This window comes from Pavona decussata, unplaced genomic scaffold (assembly GCF_977016875.1).
Source record: "Pavona decussata unplaced genomic scaffold, jaPavDecu1.1 SCAFFOLD_128, whole genome shotgun sequence".
NCBI classification, from domain to species: Eukaryota; Metazoa; Cnidaria; class Anthozoa; order Scleractinia; family Agariciidae; genus Pavona; species Pavona decussata.
The window spans coordinates 1,745,723-1,764,206 of NW_028145542.1; the positions used below are offsets into that span (position 1 = coordinate 1,745,723).

At 38.6% G+C, this 18,484-nt stretch overlaps 1 protein-coding gene across 2 annotated transcripts in view; it reads left to right on the forward strand.

Moving 5' to 3' along the window:
- The first annotated feature begins 2,157 nt into the window (after nucleotides 1-2,157).
- The window catches only part of LOC146468885 (kinase suppressor of Ras 1-like), a 28,598-nt gene continuing 12,271 nt past the window's right edge, over nucleotides 2,158-18,484 (forward strand). The window contains exons 1-10 of one of the 2 annotated variants that reach the window (XM_085123950.1): nucleotides 2,158-2,727; nucleotides 8,008-8,193; nucleotides 8,973-9,116; nucleotides 10,495-10,639; nucleotides 13,252-13,578; nucleotides 13,909-14,076; nucleotides 14,965-15,031; nucleotides 15,789-15,875; nucleotides 17,076-17,170; nucleotides 17,535-17,852. In XM_085123950.1, the coding sequence (XP_084980076.1) occupies nucleotides 2,497-2,727; nucleotides 8,008-8,193; nucleotides 8,973-9,116; nucleotides 10,495-10,639; nucleotides 13,252-13,578; nucleotides 13,909-14,076; nucleotides 14,965-15,031; nucleotides 15,789-15,875; nucleotides 17,076-17,170; nucleotides 17,535-17,852 (1,768 nt within the window). In that variant the 5' untranslated portion in view covers nucleotides 2,158-2,496. The remainder of the gene's footprint in view (nucleotides 2,728-8,007; nucleotides 8,194-8,972; nucleotides 9,117-10,494; nucleotides 10,640-13,251; nucleotides 13,579-13,908; nucleotides 14,077-14,964; nucleotides 15,032-15,788; nucleotides 15,876-17,075; nucleotides 17,171-17,534; nucleotides 17,853-18,484) is intronic. The other variant, XM_085123951.1, reaches the window with a different exon arrangement.

Consider the following 18,484-nt stretch of genomic DNA (forward strand, 5'->3'; position numbering starts at 1 on the left):
TAGTTAAATCGACCTTTTTTCAGCACTCGTTTGTTTTGCACCTCTTGAAAGTCTGGCGAGGTACATTAAATCAAACGGAGTACATATTGTCTATTATAACCCACCGATTTAATTTTTATCTCTTTTTCTTTTCTCGGAGATATTAGCTTCCACAGGTATTCTGTAAGGTGATGTGATGTGTCACTGATGTGTCCACAAGCTCCTATTATTTTTTCCTAGGTGATCCTTGTATAACCCGCTCAGTGTTGTGCTTGTACATGAGAGGAGGGAAGATTGCTTTCTTCTCCTAAATTGCACTTATGCCTTTCTCTGACTTCGAAAAATTTCGGAAATGGTTCCGTTGAAATGAAATTTCAATTTCATTTTCTTTGAGACACAAACCTTCAAACAAAAAACTTTCTTTGTCGACCGATCCTAGCTCAAAAAAACCGTGCCTGATATCGGAAAGAACCGATATTCCTTGGAAAGTGAAATGAGAAAACGTTTTTGGTCTAATGCCCTCCTTATTACAGCAGTGACGGAATAGTTTATGTGAACGTATAAAAACAAGAACAGTTTATTAGACTAGCAGGGAAACGCCAAAGCAAACAAACCAACGAAAACAAAAAAGTCGGATATATAAACTAATTATTCGATATGGAAAAAAGACCTTTTTCGTGGGCTATATATACAAAAGTGAACTTACATCTTGTAGCCCCCAAAATACCAGGACTGTTCGCGGAGGCTGAGTTTCAACTTGCACTTTCGTGCCAAGGTCCCCCGCTTCCCATAAAAGATCGAATTGGACCGGTTCAAACGGAAGACGTACTCAAAGTTATGAAAAAAGGTGTCACTGAGACGCTATCACTTCCCTGCTAGCACAGGCCTCTTTTCCGTTGTATTCGCTGGACTGACGGGCGCGAGGAAAAGAGACCTCTCTTTCCTCTGTCTCTGGGTCGAAACGGACTTTGATTCAACCACTGTCCGTAGTCGTGGACAACGCTTACAAAACGCATGCTCCCTGTATTGTTTGCTGTCCGTGACTTGAGCCCACTGTCTCTCGCGCATTCGTTTACTCCGCTGTCATTTATTGAGCTCGCATAGTAACATGGTATCACGTGACGGTTCGATCGCTAGGACCTCGTGGCGCATGCTCAACACAGTCCGTTTCGACCCAGGGCAGAGGTCTCTTTTCCTCGTGCCCGTCAGTTCAGCGAATACAACGGAAAAGAGACCTCTGCTAGCAAGGAACGCTATCACGGTCTTTGTCGATCACTCGATTGACAATTAACGGCGACGACAACGTGACCCCTCGAAACAAAAAGCTTAACGAGCCCAAACAATCGCTCTGCACGCGTATTACATATTTTGGAACTTTTTTTGCCGTTCCCGCGAAACAACAACATGTACATGAAATTATCAAATTGAACCAATTGTGGAGAAAGTGTGCATATACGGTGAATATTTTCTTCTCTTCCTCAATTTCATGAACGCCGGTTGTTAGAAGGCCGTTAGTTCCAGGATAAAAGTGGCTAAAAGACCATGAATTTATATTTTCAAAGGAAGTTTTCGTTGGCTTTGCCGTCGTCGCTACTTAAGTTCCCTGATATTAAACCTGAAAGAAGACTTTGTAATTGAAAAGGGTCTGGGGCAAGTTACTATCTCATTCCCAGGCTTCACAGGACGGGAAGAGTAACAAAATTCCTGGGAATTAGTAAACTGAGTTGAGGGGTCCTTTTCTGATGTGATACAAGCTGGCAATGGGTTTTAAAATACAGGAGATTAGCCAATGAAATCTGTTTGTTAGCCTCAAATTACGTCAAATAGTTAATTATAGTCCAAATGACTTAATTGAATTTACATTCTAGGTTTTATAAACTTGAGAAAAATATTAAAATCATGCAAAATTGTTTGTCCGAAACCGGTTTCAATAACTGCAAAACTACTCATTTACCAGGCTTTTCAGTAGTCCGAGGATCGTTATTTACATTTAATAGTCGTCTGTGAAACTGAAATTATCCACCTTCGTGGTTACGTCAGCGTCTCTCCATTGCACCTGCCGGACTGACTCAATCTCTTCGACCAAACAATCGCTAATTTACTTTGCAAATTAACTTGATATTAGCAAAGTCATCAATGCAAGGACCGAAATAGGCTGACATTCGCTTACCATTTCCGCGACTTGCCATTTGATTAGACAGTAAGTGAGTCTTTAAGTCCTTTATCACAACACTCATCGATATATCATTTACTGATCTCATTCACTTTTAGTTGAAGAGAGATGTAAACTGTTTCGTGTGACACAGAGTTGATTTTACCACAAGATGCTGCGTCAGTTAAAGGCCTTTCATTTGCGGCAATCTCAATCTTCCGTTTATTCAAGCAGCATAATTAGTCCAGCTGTACCGACATAAAGATTCCGTCCTTCAAAGATATATAACAGTCGAACGGAGAACGCACTCTACATACATCGCGAGCAAGCGGATCGAGAAAGGAGAGGAGCTCCATTGGGAGCAGATGATCTTAAATTTAGGACGGCAACAGGAGTCACGACAACGTGGAAAGAAAAACGGCTTTTCGACGATGGAGGCGCTCAATTTATTTCACAGATTTGTGTCAGTCGGTCGTCGACAAAGACAATACAGTTTGAGTTCACAGGCCGTCATGAGTGTAAATCGTAGCATGGATAGCACTCTGGATGATCTTGAAGGCAGTTCCGCTCGGCGATCATCATACCCAAACTTCGAGGTAAGCAAATAAATAAAGCTCATTATTTGTTACCGTACCGAGTTAGTATATTGTTCCAGTATTCTATGATCCAAACTGACGTGATGCTTTAGCCTAATGTTTCTGACTGGCAGCTGTTTAAATGTCCCCGCTAAATGTATATGTAACTTTAAATGCATTTTTGCTGGCCTTAATTTTCACTGACATACAGAAAGACAAGTTTACACTAGAACCGTTGCGAATAGTAAGCGCTGGCCGGGTATATTGTGCTTCCTATTTTAGTATTCTAGTTGTTTCGAACCTGGGATTATATACTTAGTTATGATACGATATTTGCTCATTGTTGTTCATTTCAAATTTTCTGGTATCAGCTTGTACAAATACCACTCCAGGCGTACTAGTTTTGACCCGCGAAGTAAAAAAAATCGATTGAACAATTAAACTCATCTACTCACGTTAATGAACTTCATCGGTTTTGCCGCAAAAATAATAAAAACAAAGCGAGAGAAAACAATTGGACCTGACCAACAGAAATAAAAGGACAAAAGTGAGCCTTAAACATAATTTGGGCTTTAAATCACAAGTCTTATATGATATTTTTCTAAGTTGGATTCCATTTTCTTTAGCTCAAGTTTCCTGGTTCGGTTTGCCATATAAATGAGTACGTATACATCATTGCATTTTAGGTGTCCCGGACTTTCCTGAATTTATATTCCGAGTCGCTGCATTGACTTTCAATTTCCGATTGCGATTCCGAAAATAAATCCATTGATCAAAGTCGAGTCCTGTCCGGTTAATAAAATAAACCCCCGTGAGGACTCAGTTAGAGTTTGCAGGCCTTTGCTGACAGCTGTTTATAACAAAAAGGTCTTCAAAAGCCGTCGCCGCCGTTTACATGAAAAAAAATGATACCAGTTTCATCACACTTGCAGGATCATTGCACAGATGTCGATCTTTAAACCGCATGATTCACGCAGTTGCAGTTGAATACACATGTATTACAGAATTCAACTGCCTATTTAGTATGCAGGGTAAACGCGAGGTATACCGTGTGTGGGCACCCGCATCCATTCAGACAAACTTTGTCAAACCCGCCAGACTGAACTCATATAAACATTCATTTTTCATTAGGATAGTTAAGCTAAATTTCCGCAGAGCCAGCAGGCAGGAAATAATTTTTATGAAGTTTCATCCTAAACATTTTTACTATAAAAAAAAGTTGCAACCTTAATTCATAAAGATTGTTAAGCTATGGAATAATCCACCAAGAGACATTAAGCTGACAGCCTTCAGCAAGAGAGGCTATTTAAATCCAAGCTCAAATCGCACCTGAATGCTTTGCCAAGGATCTTTTCTTTCCTTTTTTTTAGAGGGAGTTTTCACATAGGGTTAATCTGAACTTCCTGTTCAAGATGCCTTTTTGTAAATTCTGTTTTATTTGTACATATATTTATCCGTGTCCTGTAATTTCTGCATCTTGAAACGAAAGTTTGTATGTTTATGCCGTGGTTCAATTTTATCCTTGGTTTAAATTTTATTTTTCAAACTCATTATCATACATTACCATACCCAAGAACAATTAAGGAAGGTAAAATTCAAAACAACATATACAAAAATATGTATGTATGGCATCACACAGCCGAACGCGCGGTACAGTGTAATTATAGAACGTTCTACTATTTTTGTGGCCCTGTTTGGTTTGTTTGTTTTTTTTCCTGGTTTCAGCTAAGTCAACAGAAAATTTGTCAAGAACGGTTTCTCCTATATATCCATATTAGCCGACACTAAATTTACACTGAATATCTTCTGCAGAGCAAACATTTTGTTGTCGCTTCCGGTAAAATAATAACGAATGAAGAGGTCGACTTGAAAATACATCGTTTTCTTGATTTACATGTCAAGGGTAATTTCGGTATTCAGAATTGCGGAGGCGCGAAGACCATCGATAAGCGAATAATGAACGAGGCCCTTGCTAGCTATCGCACATTTATTTATTAGAAATTCGATCATCAGACTGATTGCAATTCCAGAATTTTGATTGGTTTAGCGGCCATGGTATATGCATATATCAGAAATTATACCATGCCCCACAAACATGGTAACTGGCATGTACACGTCAGCAGGAAAAGAAAACATGTGATTTCAGTGAAATTTTTTTAACAAATCAGTAATTAATCCACTTGCGCTTCTTCGATAAGTTGATTATCACCAACTCGGATTCAGCTCTTGGGGTAATTGTTAATTATCGCACACAAAAGCTGTAAAAGCTCGGACTCACGATTACCATTTGCCTTAGGTCTAGTTCACAACTGAATAATTGCAGTAAGAAAAGAAAACATTATTTATTCCATTCTTACAAAAACAAAGTTAAAAGAAATTTCACTTGAGGCCTGTCGAAGACAAAGGGTGTGCGATCCGTAACTGTGATGACGTTCAACTTGAAAGTTTTACGGGGATTTAGGATTTAAGTCAAGTCAGTCTAGTAATCCCGAGTGTCAGTGGCTAGTGATCTAATACAAAGCTGGCACTTGGCTGAAGGGAAATCAATCGGCCGATATTTCCAAGTAGATCAAGGCTTTTAATTAACTGCTATAACGAAAAAGAAACTTGTTTGTATATATGTGATAATAATGGCTTCTAAAATTTGAATTGAAAATATACTGTACATAGTTAACCAACTGCAGTTAAATTACGAATCAATTACGTATACTACTTGACGTCTATCACATATCTATGCGCAGAATAGCCAGAAAGGCCGTGTTTACAAGCGTACGTTTTAATATAAACGCAACATTCAATCCCTGTCATGTCTCCATTGAAATCATATAAGTTGCACTGATCAACTAATTGATTCCTGTAATAGCTACGCCTCAATTCTCGTGTCATTGGGAACTGCAGCGTAAAAATTCTAGAGAAAAGGCTGCCCCCGTGTCTGGCTGGGACTTTTTTCGGTTTAGCTCGACTGAATAAATTTACGGCGGTAGGGCGCGGTATTTGATCTTTTGTAAGGGAAACTGGTCTGTCACCCTTCACGTTTAACGCAGATCAATCCGTCTTCCCGGCTCTTTAGATCGTCTAAACGAAATTTCAAAGGAACAACAGAGTCGTAGCTACAACAGCGGCCACTTGTGCAAACTATGATCTCGGCGCCTTTATTTTCTATCATTATGATAAAAAATACTGAAGGTGCCGAGATCATAGTTTGTACAAGTAGCCGCTCTCGTTACCATGGCCCTCAAGAAGACTGCTTGTCAAACACTGAACGGCCAACAAATGCTTATCACAGTTCTATTGCCATCAGCGGCCCCATTTTTGGTACCATTTCGGCGACTGTTTGCGGGTAATATCAGCAGCATAAATATGTACATGGCTGAGAGTTTTGGCCAAAATTAGGAACTGCGTTGTTTAAATTTGAATCATTGCATTCACTAATACTATATTTCAAATGTATCTCCCGAACAAGTGCACTCGGCCGCAACAATCTACTCTCGTAACATGGTGAAGTCGTGGCACGGTCAGTTTTTCAGCCTTTGCTTCAACATGCGTTCAACACTTTGTTGAACCAAGAGAGGATTGAACCAAAATGATCGAGGGTGTTTGAACAGGTCGTTCAACATTGTTGAAAGAGTAGAAAATGTCGAAAGCGTCTTGAATCAAATTTAAATTGGTTTAAATTTTCATTCAACATCCATAGAACATTTCCTTTGTTTGTTCTCGAAAAAGTCGAATCAGTTATCACCTGAGCCGTTTCACTTTGAACACTCCGTTCAACATTTCTCCAACATTTAGGACATTTTTTTCAACTTTTGTTGAACGAACGTTGCCGCAGATGTTGAAACCGTTTAAACGGCCTGTAATCCTCTGTTTTGCTGTTTTTGTTGTAAGCGATCAAAGCTTAGTGTCATTTATTTTTTTTTGTTTTTTGTTTTTCCAATTGGAAGGTCACGTGGTCTTTTGTGACGTCATTTTGTATACCCACGAAAGCCCTGCCCGGGACGAAACCCGAGGTCACATAAAAGTGATTCACTGCACGTGCGCGTACCTTGTACTGTATCAGTTGTTTATTTCACATCTCGTGTCATGCAGAAGATAAAAAACAAATTTTCTTTTGCAGCAATATTCACTGGCCGTGTTTTTGTAAATTTCCGTTTTCCGTGCAACTTGTGTCTAATTTTAGAAACCATCAATATCCATGTCTATTTCTAGAAAAGTTGACTCTAAATATAGTTCTTAAGCAGATATTATATAACTACATAATGATATCTTTTTCTCACTCTTGCATTGACGTCAGGATAATTCTCAGCTGTTTGGAATTCTTTCACAAAGAAACAATGTTTGTATTTCATTGGGCCTTTTTCGTTGTGGAAGAACAGGTGATCGACCGGAATTAAATTGGCAGTGGAAGGTTCATACTAAGGAAATAACATTATAAACACTAAAATTAGGGGGAACTACAGATAGCGCTGGGTAGTTTTAAAATATCCATCACCGTTTTATCGCGTCGCGCGATGTCGCTTCTTCAGTTTGCTCCGGACGTAAATGGCAAATTTATCCCCAGTTTTAGTAGCCAATCAGAGTGCAGGAAAGTCACACTAAATATTTGAAAACCATTTTTCTCCAAAGTGGAGACTGGTTAGCAAATAGTGTCCTGAGTTTGCGTAGCCAATCATACAGAGGGCGGCAGAAAAGCACTCACTATCCGGTGAAATTATGCCAAATGTAGTGATGCGGAAATAAAGATTTGTTTTCGTGAGGAAGTTACATGAAAACCCCCACGCTTTCTCTTTGAGCACTGTACGTTTCCCATTCAGGTAAGCTCCCTAAAGATAAGCTCCTAAGGTCCATGAAATACAGCTGTATGAAGCCATCTGGGCTCCAAAACAAGAATTTCAAGCGGCCGTCCTTTGACCTTGGTTATTTTGTCTTCCACAAGCCTGTGAACAGGTTCTGTATAGAATGGAGGTGGGAAAGGAACGCCTCGCTATCTCTTGTCCTTGTGCGGTTAGTTCTGCTTGCTGAGTTTCGTTCCTTTTCATGATCATTGCTGTAGTTGCTACTATAAAACCGCTATAGAGCTTTCCTCTCCCTCCCCTCCCTTCATGGTGTGTGTGAGTATCACGTGTCTAGAACCCAGTTTTCAAGTTGACCTTGGTTTTGGATCGCAGTCCAAAATTTCGTTCGAGGAATTATGAAGAGAAAGAACTAGTTTTTCAGGGAGGAAAATGGTTCTGTCCCCGGCCACCCGGCCGTGTAAGCAATTAATGATTTGTCTTTTATTTGTTTTCTATCTTCAAACATAAGCTTCGGGCTATCAAGAGGCTAAAAACGTTGAAAATGTCGTCGAATGGGCTGGCTGTTTCGAAGGTCCTCGAACAGATTCAACTTGCGCAAGGGATGATCGATATGAACGCTGCAAGCTTGAACAAACTCCGTACACAATGCTCCACGAACAACGACTTGATCCAGCAGGAAATTCGCACCCTAGAGGTAAATAATATCGCTTAAAATTTCAAGTTAAACACTTTAACAAATGTTCGCGTCGATTCATGATCATGTAAAGCATCTATTAATGATCAGCGGTAGCGGCTGGTGTTCTGAATATTTATATTGATAGAAGCTGAGCAAAATGTGACTACTTTCGAAACTTTTTCCTTTTACTTTCGAGTGTGTAAGCTTGTGTTTGGTGGAAACGTTTTCCATTTCTTTTTTTTTTACGAATCGTGCGCTCCAAAAGCTATTAGTCATGTTTTGCGGCTCGATCGCCTTTGCGGCGACCAACTGACGTAGTATTTGTAATTCGTTGCATGCAGTTCTATAATTTTTATTGATGTTTACGTTATTGGTAAGACGATCTTGACACGAATTCGCGAATATCTATTTGCTGTGTTCTAAAAGCAATGTAATTTTCGCCCAAGGCTTGACGTATGCTCACGCAAACTGCTAGATTGCCGCGTTAAAGTTGAAAAGTGTTCGCGTGTCCGATCCGTGTTCAATTAGGGATAAAAAAGCCGTAAGATTCTCGCAATCAATATCATTAACAGCCAACTCTTTACTTCAGACAATTATGGCATAACAAAAAAAGTAAGCTTGCGTTTTATTTTCAATCTCGTTTTTTATTTCAGATGGATTAAAAAGTGTATTTTTCAAACCCTTGTAATCATATGCGCTATAAAAATTATAAGTCGTTCGGAAACACCTGCGGAGAGGTAAAAGTTTCTAGTTTTTTATTGCACTGAATTTAGTAAACTCTGATCTTATTTATCCAGGGAAAGCTTGTTAAGCTGTTTTCACGGCAGTTAGTAGCTAAGCAAAAGTGTAATGAAGATTGGAATCGCTGTGAGAAACTGAGGTACTATCCTAAACTAGAACAATGGCTTCAAGTGGTGGGAATCAACGAAGAAGCTATTAAGGTAAACAACAACAATTTATTTGCAAATATTTACAGTTTCACAGTATTATGGATCTTTGAAAATGAAATTCATGACATACCATATGTAAAGTGTTGATAGCTACGATGGTGTTTAGTTTATTTAAAATTATGGATTTTAATTTAGTGTGTGATTCTGAATGTTTCCTTGGCTGTTTCATGCAAATGAAAAACATTTGATGCATGCAAAGCAAAATTTGCATTTAAGAAGCAAGGTGTTGCTGATTATTTTCAGACACATTTCTGCTTCCCCGACCATCGTCGCTTGCGTGTGCAAAATAATGGGGATATATTTCGGAAAGTAAAATTTCCTTGTGTGCAAGCCCTTTAAGACTGCTTCAAATATTTCATTTGTGCCATGTCAAATTCAATTAATTTATAATGTAGGGAATTTTATTTTAAATTTTATGAACTACACCTGCATGGTACATGTAAATTTCATTTGAATATGGTTCCACAGAAATTATTCTTTTGTACATTGAAATGTATACATTTCATTGGCTCATCATGACAGAAATCTACATTGAAGAATCATTGCTACATTTTTGTTGAACTTTCAATGCAACCAGTTAAACATATGACTGAAGAAAATATCCATGCCTCCCCCCTTACTGAAGGTTTTTGGTTTGGAGTCTGTACTCCCTCCACCCCTCCGGAAATTTCAAATAATCTTCATACCTTTATTTAGAAATTTGGCTTAAACTGAGACCCCCTCCCCCTGGGAATTTTCAATGACCTTCTACATGTATATGGAGAAAGGGATACTTTTTGGAATTGCAAATTAGAAAATGATGCAGTTTTGATGTCTAAAAGCTGCTAAATGCACTCAAATAGTGCACTCATGTATCCAATAATCAGGGTTCCTAATAAAAATCGGAGCAGCCATTGTTAGGACGTTTTCACCCATAATGTAGAATACACTGTGCATGGCCAAAGGCCAATTTAACTCATATTGATTGAATGACTTTTAGAGCTGTAAAATAAGCTACAATATGCATATGTTGTGATTTTAAAATTTTTCAAACCAGTTCGTTTTCATTTTCCTTTGTGCAGTACTCCTTACCATAATCTGAGACAAAGGGAAATAAAAATGAAACTGGTATGGAAAAAATTAAACCAAATAAAAAATTGAATCTCAACACAAACACTTGAAGCTGTAGCCCATTTCAGGTTACAGATTCAGTTGAGAACCTTCTACTCGTACTGTACTTTACTTCTGGGTCTCCAATCAATCAAAAACATTATTTTCTAATTGAAAACACCCCCCCCCCCCCACCACCCCCAAAGAAAAAATAAACATGTGATGCTCTATTTGGTGAGTAAATAATTCAATTTCAAATGTTTTCTTTTACCATGAACAGAATTTAGAAGAGAAGTGTAGCACAGTGGAAGGTCTGTTATCCCTTTCTGATGAGAAAGTACGAGCTGTACTTGAGAACTATGCTGATGGAGAAGAAGAGAGTAGGAGGCTCATTGCAGCTCTAAAGCATCTCCATGCATACACAGGTATCTAGAGAGTCCATTATCAACAGGCAAATTCTCTCCACTTATCTCCACATGCAACTTGTATTACTCAAGGCAGTGCACTGTATTTAGGAGATGTTTATAAATTACAGTCAACTCTCTTATAAGCAACCACCCTTGAGGTATGACAAAGCGGTTGCTTACGGGAAAGATCAACATAAAAAGCCTAATATTGGACTGATTAATTAATTATATAAAAATATTACCTAAGCAGCTAAAATTAGGCAAATTGAAACTAAGTTATTTGATTTTTTCACATCTATTCATTCTTTTGATGAAACTTTGTATAATATTTTGGAACAGATCACTGTAACAATTCCCGTTTACCTACAGATCTAATTATTTCCATCTTCTCTGTCTGTAAACTGTTATTATCTGTCAGTAGTCTGGGCTGGCATCATTAAATATTGAACTTTTGTCACTTTTGAGTGGAGATTTATTAACGATCATACGTAATTATGTTGGGTGGTCACTTACTGGAAACAGAAAACAAAAGCATCTGTGTAATTTCTGGCCAAAAAAGTGGTCACAGTCCCTTAAGAAATTTGAGTGGTGGTTGCTTACGAGAGAACTCTTGAAACAGTATTTAACTGAGAAAAAAAACCGGTTGTTTACGAAGTGGTCGCTTACTGGAGGTGGTCGCTTACGAGAAGTGGTTGCTATGAGAGAGTTGACTGTATTACAATCATGTACAGTAGGCATCAAGACAGTTTGTCTTGGGTGATCATTCTCTTGAAGGAGAAATCAGATGCTGATCACTATAATCAGAGCTACATGTCCATGTAATCAGTAAAGGGCCGATGAGTAATTATGATCAAGAATGCCCTTCAATAGTGAACAGTTATAACTATCATTACACAATCTGTGATTGTGTTATGATTTGCATTAATTTTTTTGTTGCAAAAAATATTTGTTTCCCATTTTAATCTTTTCCACTCTTTTTTGACATTGTGTTAAATGAATGCCCTTATTAGGGATGGTGCCTACTAAGACAGGTATTTTTTGCACAGTTTATGACTTAAGCAGTTCTTAGTATGGGCTACTGGAATCCAAAAAGAAAATTGGGGGTAACTATGCCTTTTTTAGAGATAAATAAGCAATTCTTGATGAGCAGTTTCTTAGAAATAGATTTTGTGATAAAAATACATGCTTAAAAGTCATCTGATGACGTTTTGACCAAAGGTTTTTGTTTTTTACTCGCACTTGAAAACGGCTTCAGGGAGGTCGAAACGTCGTGACATTTTAGCATGTATTTTTATCGCAAAACAAAAAAATAAGCAAGTGTAATAATAATTGTAAAAAGCGCTGAAACACAAAGCATTTGTATGGCAGTTTTTCCCAAATTGAAACTTAGTTATCTCAGAGAAATTTGTGGTTACCTCTAATGTTAGTTTTGGATCCAAATAACCCTTGCCAAGACCTTCTTTTCCCGCATACTTATAAACTGCGCAAAAGTATATAAGTTTGTTCTAGCAGGCAGTGCCATAAAGAAATCCGATTTTCTTGGACCATTGCAAGATGTGTGGAATGTATGTGCGCTGTAGCAAAAGGAGGCACCGTGCTTGAGAGCAATGCTGTCAATAAGGGCCAGTAGCCGGCCAAAACAGCCGGCTACTGGCCAATCTTCAGCCGGCTACTTTCGTCTCACTTTACTATTAATTTTGGTAAGAAACTTAAAATAAGGAAAAGATCCAACACAAAAAATTGTGAGACATCCCCCTCAAATGTCTGAGTCGAAATAAAGGCGCATTTCAGGAGTTTTAAACATGTTTACCTTTGCCACGCGGGATGGAAATTGATAGAAGGGGTCGTGGAATGCCTGCGACATTTTCAGAGAACAGGATCCAGCAAGAAACCGGCAAAAATAATTGTAAAACATCCAGCTCAAACGTCCGAGTCTAAGTAAAGGCACATTTCAGGAGTTTTAAACGTGTTAAACGTGCGATGGAAGTATAAAAAGTTGAAGCAGATCAAGGTGATCGAAGGGTTGTGGAACGCCTGGGACATTTTTACAGGACTAGATCTCAGGCTTTCGCATGTGCCAAAATATGAACTTAATACATTGAATGTATTTTTGTTTTTTGAATCAGCATTTGAAGATTTATCATTTCACTCTTTTCTAAAAGCCAGTGATTGAGATTTTGAGGAAAAAAAACGGTTGTAATAAACATAGAATATGGTTGATATAGTCTTAATTTTGATTGTTCTTAAGGCCCAAATACTGTCTGGAAAACATTGAAAATAGCATCTCCAAGCATCTAAATTTCAACATTTTCTGGGGGGGGCATGCCCCCACACCCCTCTAGGAAGCTCGCTCCTTCGGCACTCAAAAAGTAGGCTGCCGCCTACTTTCCCAGTGGGGACGTCTACTTCAAAACTTATTGACAGCACTGTTGAGAGGTGGCTTTTAGCCATAATACTGTACCTGTAAATACATAACTGAGTATGGCTCTTACCATTTAATTTTTTGTCATTGCTTGCTACAGAGTATAGGGGTCCTGACTATTGTGCATGGACTGTATGTATATATTATTTTCAAGGCTGTGACAAGCGTACACAGGGTTTATTCCAGGTTTTTTTTTCTTCTTTCAAAGAACGCCAGAGGCAAGGCCACAAAGACGGCACCTCTGACATCTATTGGGATTCCTGGGACACTGGAAAAACAAGAGAGAAAACCATTTCCACGTCTCTGTCAGAGCGGTCATCACGGTCCTCAGTCACTCTGGACAATGATATCCCTTTGTCTTCGCCAAGCTCAGATGCTGACACCGAGGGATCGAGACTTTCAACACTATCAGCGAGCGACACTGACACTGTTCTCAGTCCAAAGCAGCACAGTCCTCTTCCTTTTCATTACACTGTTCGTACTAATAGTCCATCCTCACCGCTGAAGAGAAGTGTCTCTGATGAGGTTAATCTAGGTAAGAAGCACCACTTAAAAAAATAATAACAGTTGCAGTATTGCAGGTTTTGTGTTTTTCTGTATGCGGATCAAAATTACAGTTGTTTGTCTTTTGCATTTTTTTTGCTAAATTTTTTAAAATTTCTCTTGGATTTCTTACTTTGTAATTAATTCTGTGGAAAAAATTGTGTTGCACCCAGGTGGAGTTTCTAGAACTGCACCCTTGTGAAGAAGATGGGTTGCCGTGATTTATGTTCAGATTATTCGAGCTTTTATGTACATAAATAGTTTTCAGCCCAATGGACAGAACAATAATATTGTGTCTGAATTATGCTCTATTTTCTGGCAGGAAACAGAATAATACAGATTACTTCTGAACATGCTAGTGCAACTGTTGGAAAGAAGCGAGGGAGAGGCAAGCTTGAACCAGCTATTCCAGGCATGACGATAGAGATCCCCAAGAGCATAAGTGGGGACATCTCACAGTCTGACTCAGAGTCAGATCATAACATTGCTAGTAAGTCAGATTTTCCTTTAATGATTGTAGTGAGGTTTACATGTGTATATAAATGGAAATGACCAAAACAACTGTGACCTTGCACAGGAAAACATACTTTAATGCTTATCCGTTAAATGGGCAATGCCGTTAAGTATCCATTAGTCATCCGGTAAAGAACTGGGTTACTGTTAGAGGCGTTAGCATACCCGTTGAACGTTCACATCAAACCGTTCAAACGGTTATCATAACCTGTTAATTAAAAGAGAATTTGGTAGCTGTTAGAATTGCTTAGTAAGCCATTAGGAAAATCCAACATTCATTTAACGGGTAACTCCCAAGTCAACTTGTTCTACAATGTGACATTGAGAAGTAAATAATGTCCCGTAGTGTGTCACAATTACTTTGATGTACTATTGACGCCGAGTCCGCGAAACAACAAAAAAATAAAAATAAAATAACAACACAACACCCCTCAGTTCGTAGGACTCACTGACCTGCTAAAAAGATGGTGGTCTTTGTTTCTTGTACCCAGTCATGTACATGTACCCACTGCATCCTTCATGTTGTTATTGCATAGCCAACCCTTTATCACAAGCAAGAACTGAGAAGAAGAATGATCGTACAACTTCCTTCTTCTTGATTAATTACACTGTCAGTAGTCACCTGGACCTCTTACAATAATAGACAACAAAATATCAATGTCCTACATTATATTTTGAATGTTCAAAGCGGTAAATTATTTTTAAGTTTTGTCAGATGGGCAGTGTGGTACATGTATGTAATCCCACACACATGTACCTAAGTAATGTGGTTCCTCATTGATATAGACTTGCTGTGGCTGTTTCCCTAACAGCAGCGGCTTTTATCTGAAAAATTTTAATTCTCTGTTTGTTTTTGTTATTCAAGGTTGTCATGCCACAAATTCCCCATCAAGGATTACTCATTATGGCATGGGGCACACAATAAAACACCGGTATGGAGCCCTATTTTTTGTTTGTTTGTTTTTTGTATAAAAAAATCAATATTCATTCAAATGCACTTGCTGCTGGGTTGAATCGGATTCATTACTGCATTTGCGCATCGCTGAAATGTGATATTGAGTTACAATGTACACAGACTACTGTACAATGCACACAGACTACTGTACAATGTATGTCACGAGTGTGTGTCTGCACTCATTAGTCATAGGACATTTAACTTTTATAAGAATGTACATGTAGTATAAAAGATAAATACTGTTACATTGTAAAGATAGTGAATTTGTGATTAGAAGTATGAAAAATGAAAATAATTTTGGGGGGTAAAAGTGTCATCAAGTTCTATCAACAGCCTTCTAGTTTGAAGCATACATGTACAATGTACATGTTCCCAAATGTTGGGGCATATTATAGAAGAAATAAAGAGCTGGCCCACATGGCTGTATTATTAAAAAAATAAACACTTTCAAGACAATTTTCAAGAATAGTCAACAAGTGTGGAGAGCGGTGGCTTGTGCTTCTTTAGGCAGTTCTCGGACCATAGTCCTAAGGAAACCTCCACTCCAGAAATAAAATGTCATAAATTCAACAGTTGCACATACACTGTACATGTAAATTCCCCAGGGTTGGAATGGAGAATGCCCCACCCCTCGGTGCTTAACATTGATGGGAGTTTGGTATTTTGAAAATGTTCACTACTGTGTACATGTAATTTTAGCAATTGCTGTCTATGTTTGTTTATTTTTTCATCAGGTTTTCCCAGAAGACCTTTTTGGCAAGTTTGGCTTGTGATCATTGCCATAAAATTCTTCTTGTTGGGGTAAAGTGCAAAGACTGCAAGTAAGTTCAGTCAAAATTAATTTCCTCACAGATACTGTGCAGTTGAATTATTTTCAATGAACTATACCCTTAGCCAGATCAGGTTACATTTTAGTTGATCAACAACTACAGCTGTACAGTTTTACCTGTTGCAGACAGCCATTAAAACTGTGCTAAAATGATTCAGCCTGCTCCACACACTGCTTGCTTCAACCTGTGTAAAAATAAAAAGAAATCCACTAGCCTGTGAATACAGCTGCCCCTCATTGCTCCTACCACTACAGGCCTTTGTGAGGGAGGGACCTCCTCACACTTCCTTATTTTGTCTACATGTACAATACATGCAAGGCAAACTTCCTCCTCGCACTGCCATTTTTTGGGTAAGTATCGCCTGTCACAGCAAGAGGCGATGAGAGGCAGCTGTATTCACAGGCCAACAACACACACTTTGTGAAGCCTCTCCTAAGCTACACCTTGAGACCTTCTAGCTTGGAAGCACTTGTACTTGTAGGTGTTGTTTTATGTAATGTTTAAAACACAAGCAGCAGTGTTTTATAGGGATTTAAAACCACGAGGCGCTGGCGAGTGGTTTTAGACCCGATAAAACATGTGCTGCAAGTTTTTTGAACGGCTTCAAAAGCATTCCTGGAAGAGCGTGTGTCAAGAGAATTCATAACAATGATGCTTTTGTGAACGTTGGAAATAAGCATACAAGAAAAACAGTGCATACTAATAAGGAGGAGGTTTTATCGGGTTTTAAAACCACTGCACGTGATGTTTTATCGACCATTTGATAGGTAAACGAGCTTATGAATTATTAATGAGTTTTTGAAGGGAAGTGAAACAGATCTAGGGTGGAGCGGGGCGGTCATGTAAGGACATAAGAGGCAGATGAAAGTTAAAATTCAGTATTCAATCTTTGGTCACCATGTCCTTCCTGAATGCTACTCCCCCCTGAATGGGATGCTAGTCCATTGCAGGGTTACCCCCAGCAGTATGTCGCCGGTACCCATTTATACACCTGGGTGAAGAGAGACAATGTGGATCAAGGTTTCATGACAAAAGTGACATTGCGATTAGATAAAACAGTTTAATTATTTATAATCTTGTACAGCTGCTTGGTTTACATGTACATGTGCATGCACTGTATTGAATTATGTACATGTAGATTGTGCAAGTTGTATTTATTAAGTTTCAAGCAATTCATGTTTCATTTTTCAGGATGAAGTTTCATAAGAAATGTGCCAAACGTACACCTCCTGCCTGTGGACTTCCAAAAGAATGTGGGGATTTTTTCAAGGATCAACTGCGGAGAGGTTAGTGACATCCAAGTCTTCAATTGGATAATACAGGTCGGGAATGTTTTTCCCTAATATGTAGCAATTCTCTACAAGTACGTGTGCAGTTTAATATTGCACAGGACTGAGATGTATGTGTTGTGGTTCAAATTTGCTTTTGGTTTAAAAACTTTGAAACTAGTTTGATTTTTGTTTCCCTTTGTCTCAGATTATGGTAGTGCATACTGGGCAAAGAAAAAAAATTAATAATTTACTTAATAATAATTAGCCAGGTTTAAACAAAAAAATCTTTGCTAATCATGGTAGGGGTTTGGATTGCTGGCCATTAATTTTCTTCTCATAAAATGTACAAATGTGTCATTATGTTGCTATCTTTTCACAGCATGGGATTACCGGTCTTTACCGATGATACGTCCCCCAGTAAAGAGAACCAACTCGGAACCTTCCAGTATTGCACTTCAAGTTGAGGGCCTGCATGAACAAAGGAGAGCAAATCGCAGCCATGGGGATCTGAATTCAGTGCGCAATGAAATTCCACCTCAATTTAATGCAAACAGAAGTGGAGATTCTTGTTCCACGTCATCATCAACATCATCACCACCATCATCTCCACTTCCCACTGCACCAGCTACTAACAGTGCCAGTTTGTCAGCTCAAGAGGAACTTGATAAGTTTCCAGAGTCACATTTTTCTTTTTCAGGTTAGGAAGCTGACTGATGTACATATACTGTATTTTTTCAATTAACCGCCCTGGGCGCTTATTTAATTTTGGGCCCATGAGGGTGGGTGCTTTAATTCGAGGTAGGTGCTACATGTACATGTAATTCAAGGGTGGGCCCTTAGAGGCCCTTAGAGGAAAACAAAACAAGGGAGAACAAGACTTGTTTGTTTCGCTTCAACAAGACAAAACAAAGTGCAAAAACTAACATAAACAAGCCATAAACAATGTAAAAGTTCATTGACTACCATATCTTAAACCAATTTTGGAACGCAACTGACTCTCCTCTTACTTCACACTGGGCTAGTACAGAAGTGTTTTTTGTTGGGAGGGGTGGGGTGGGCGCTTATTTACTTTTTGGGCTTTCAGGGTGGTTGCTTATGTGAGGTGGGTGCATATTCAACGGTGGGTGTGCGCGGTTAATCAAATAATTACGGTAGTCTTTATGAGTGATGTGGCATTTTGTATACACAGCATAATTTTCCAAATGTGCTGTTACCTACATGTAGATCATAAAATACAGCTGTACAGCTGTATGTAAATTTTAATGTTATTATTAAGAATGATGCATGGTTGCATATTGCACAAGCTTGGGATAAGGCAAAAATCGGATA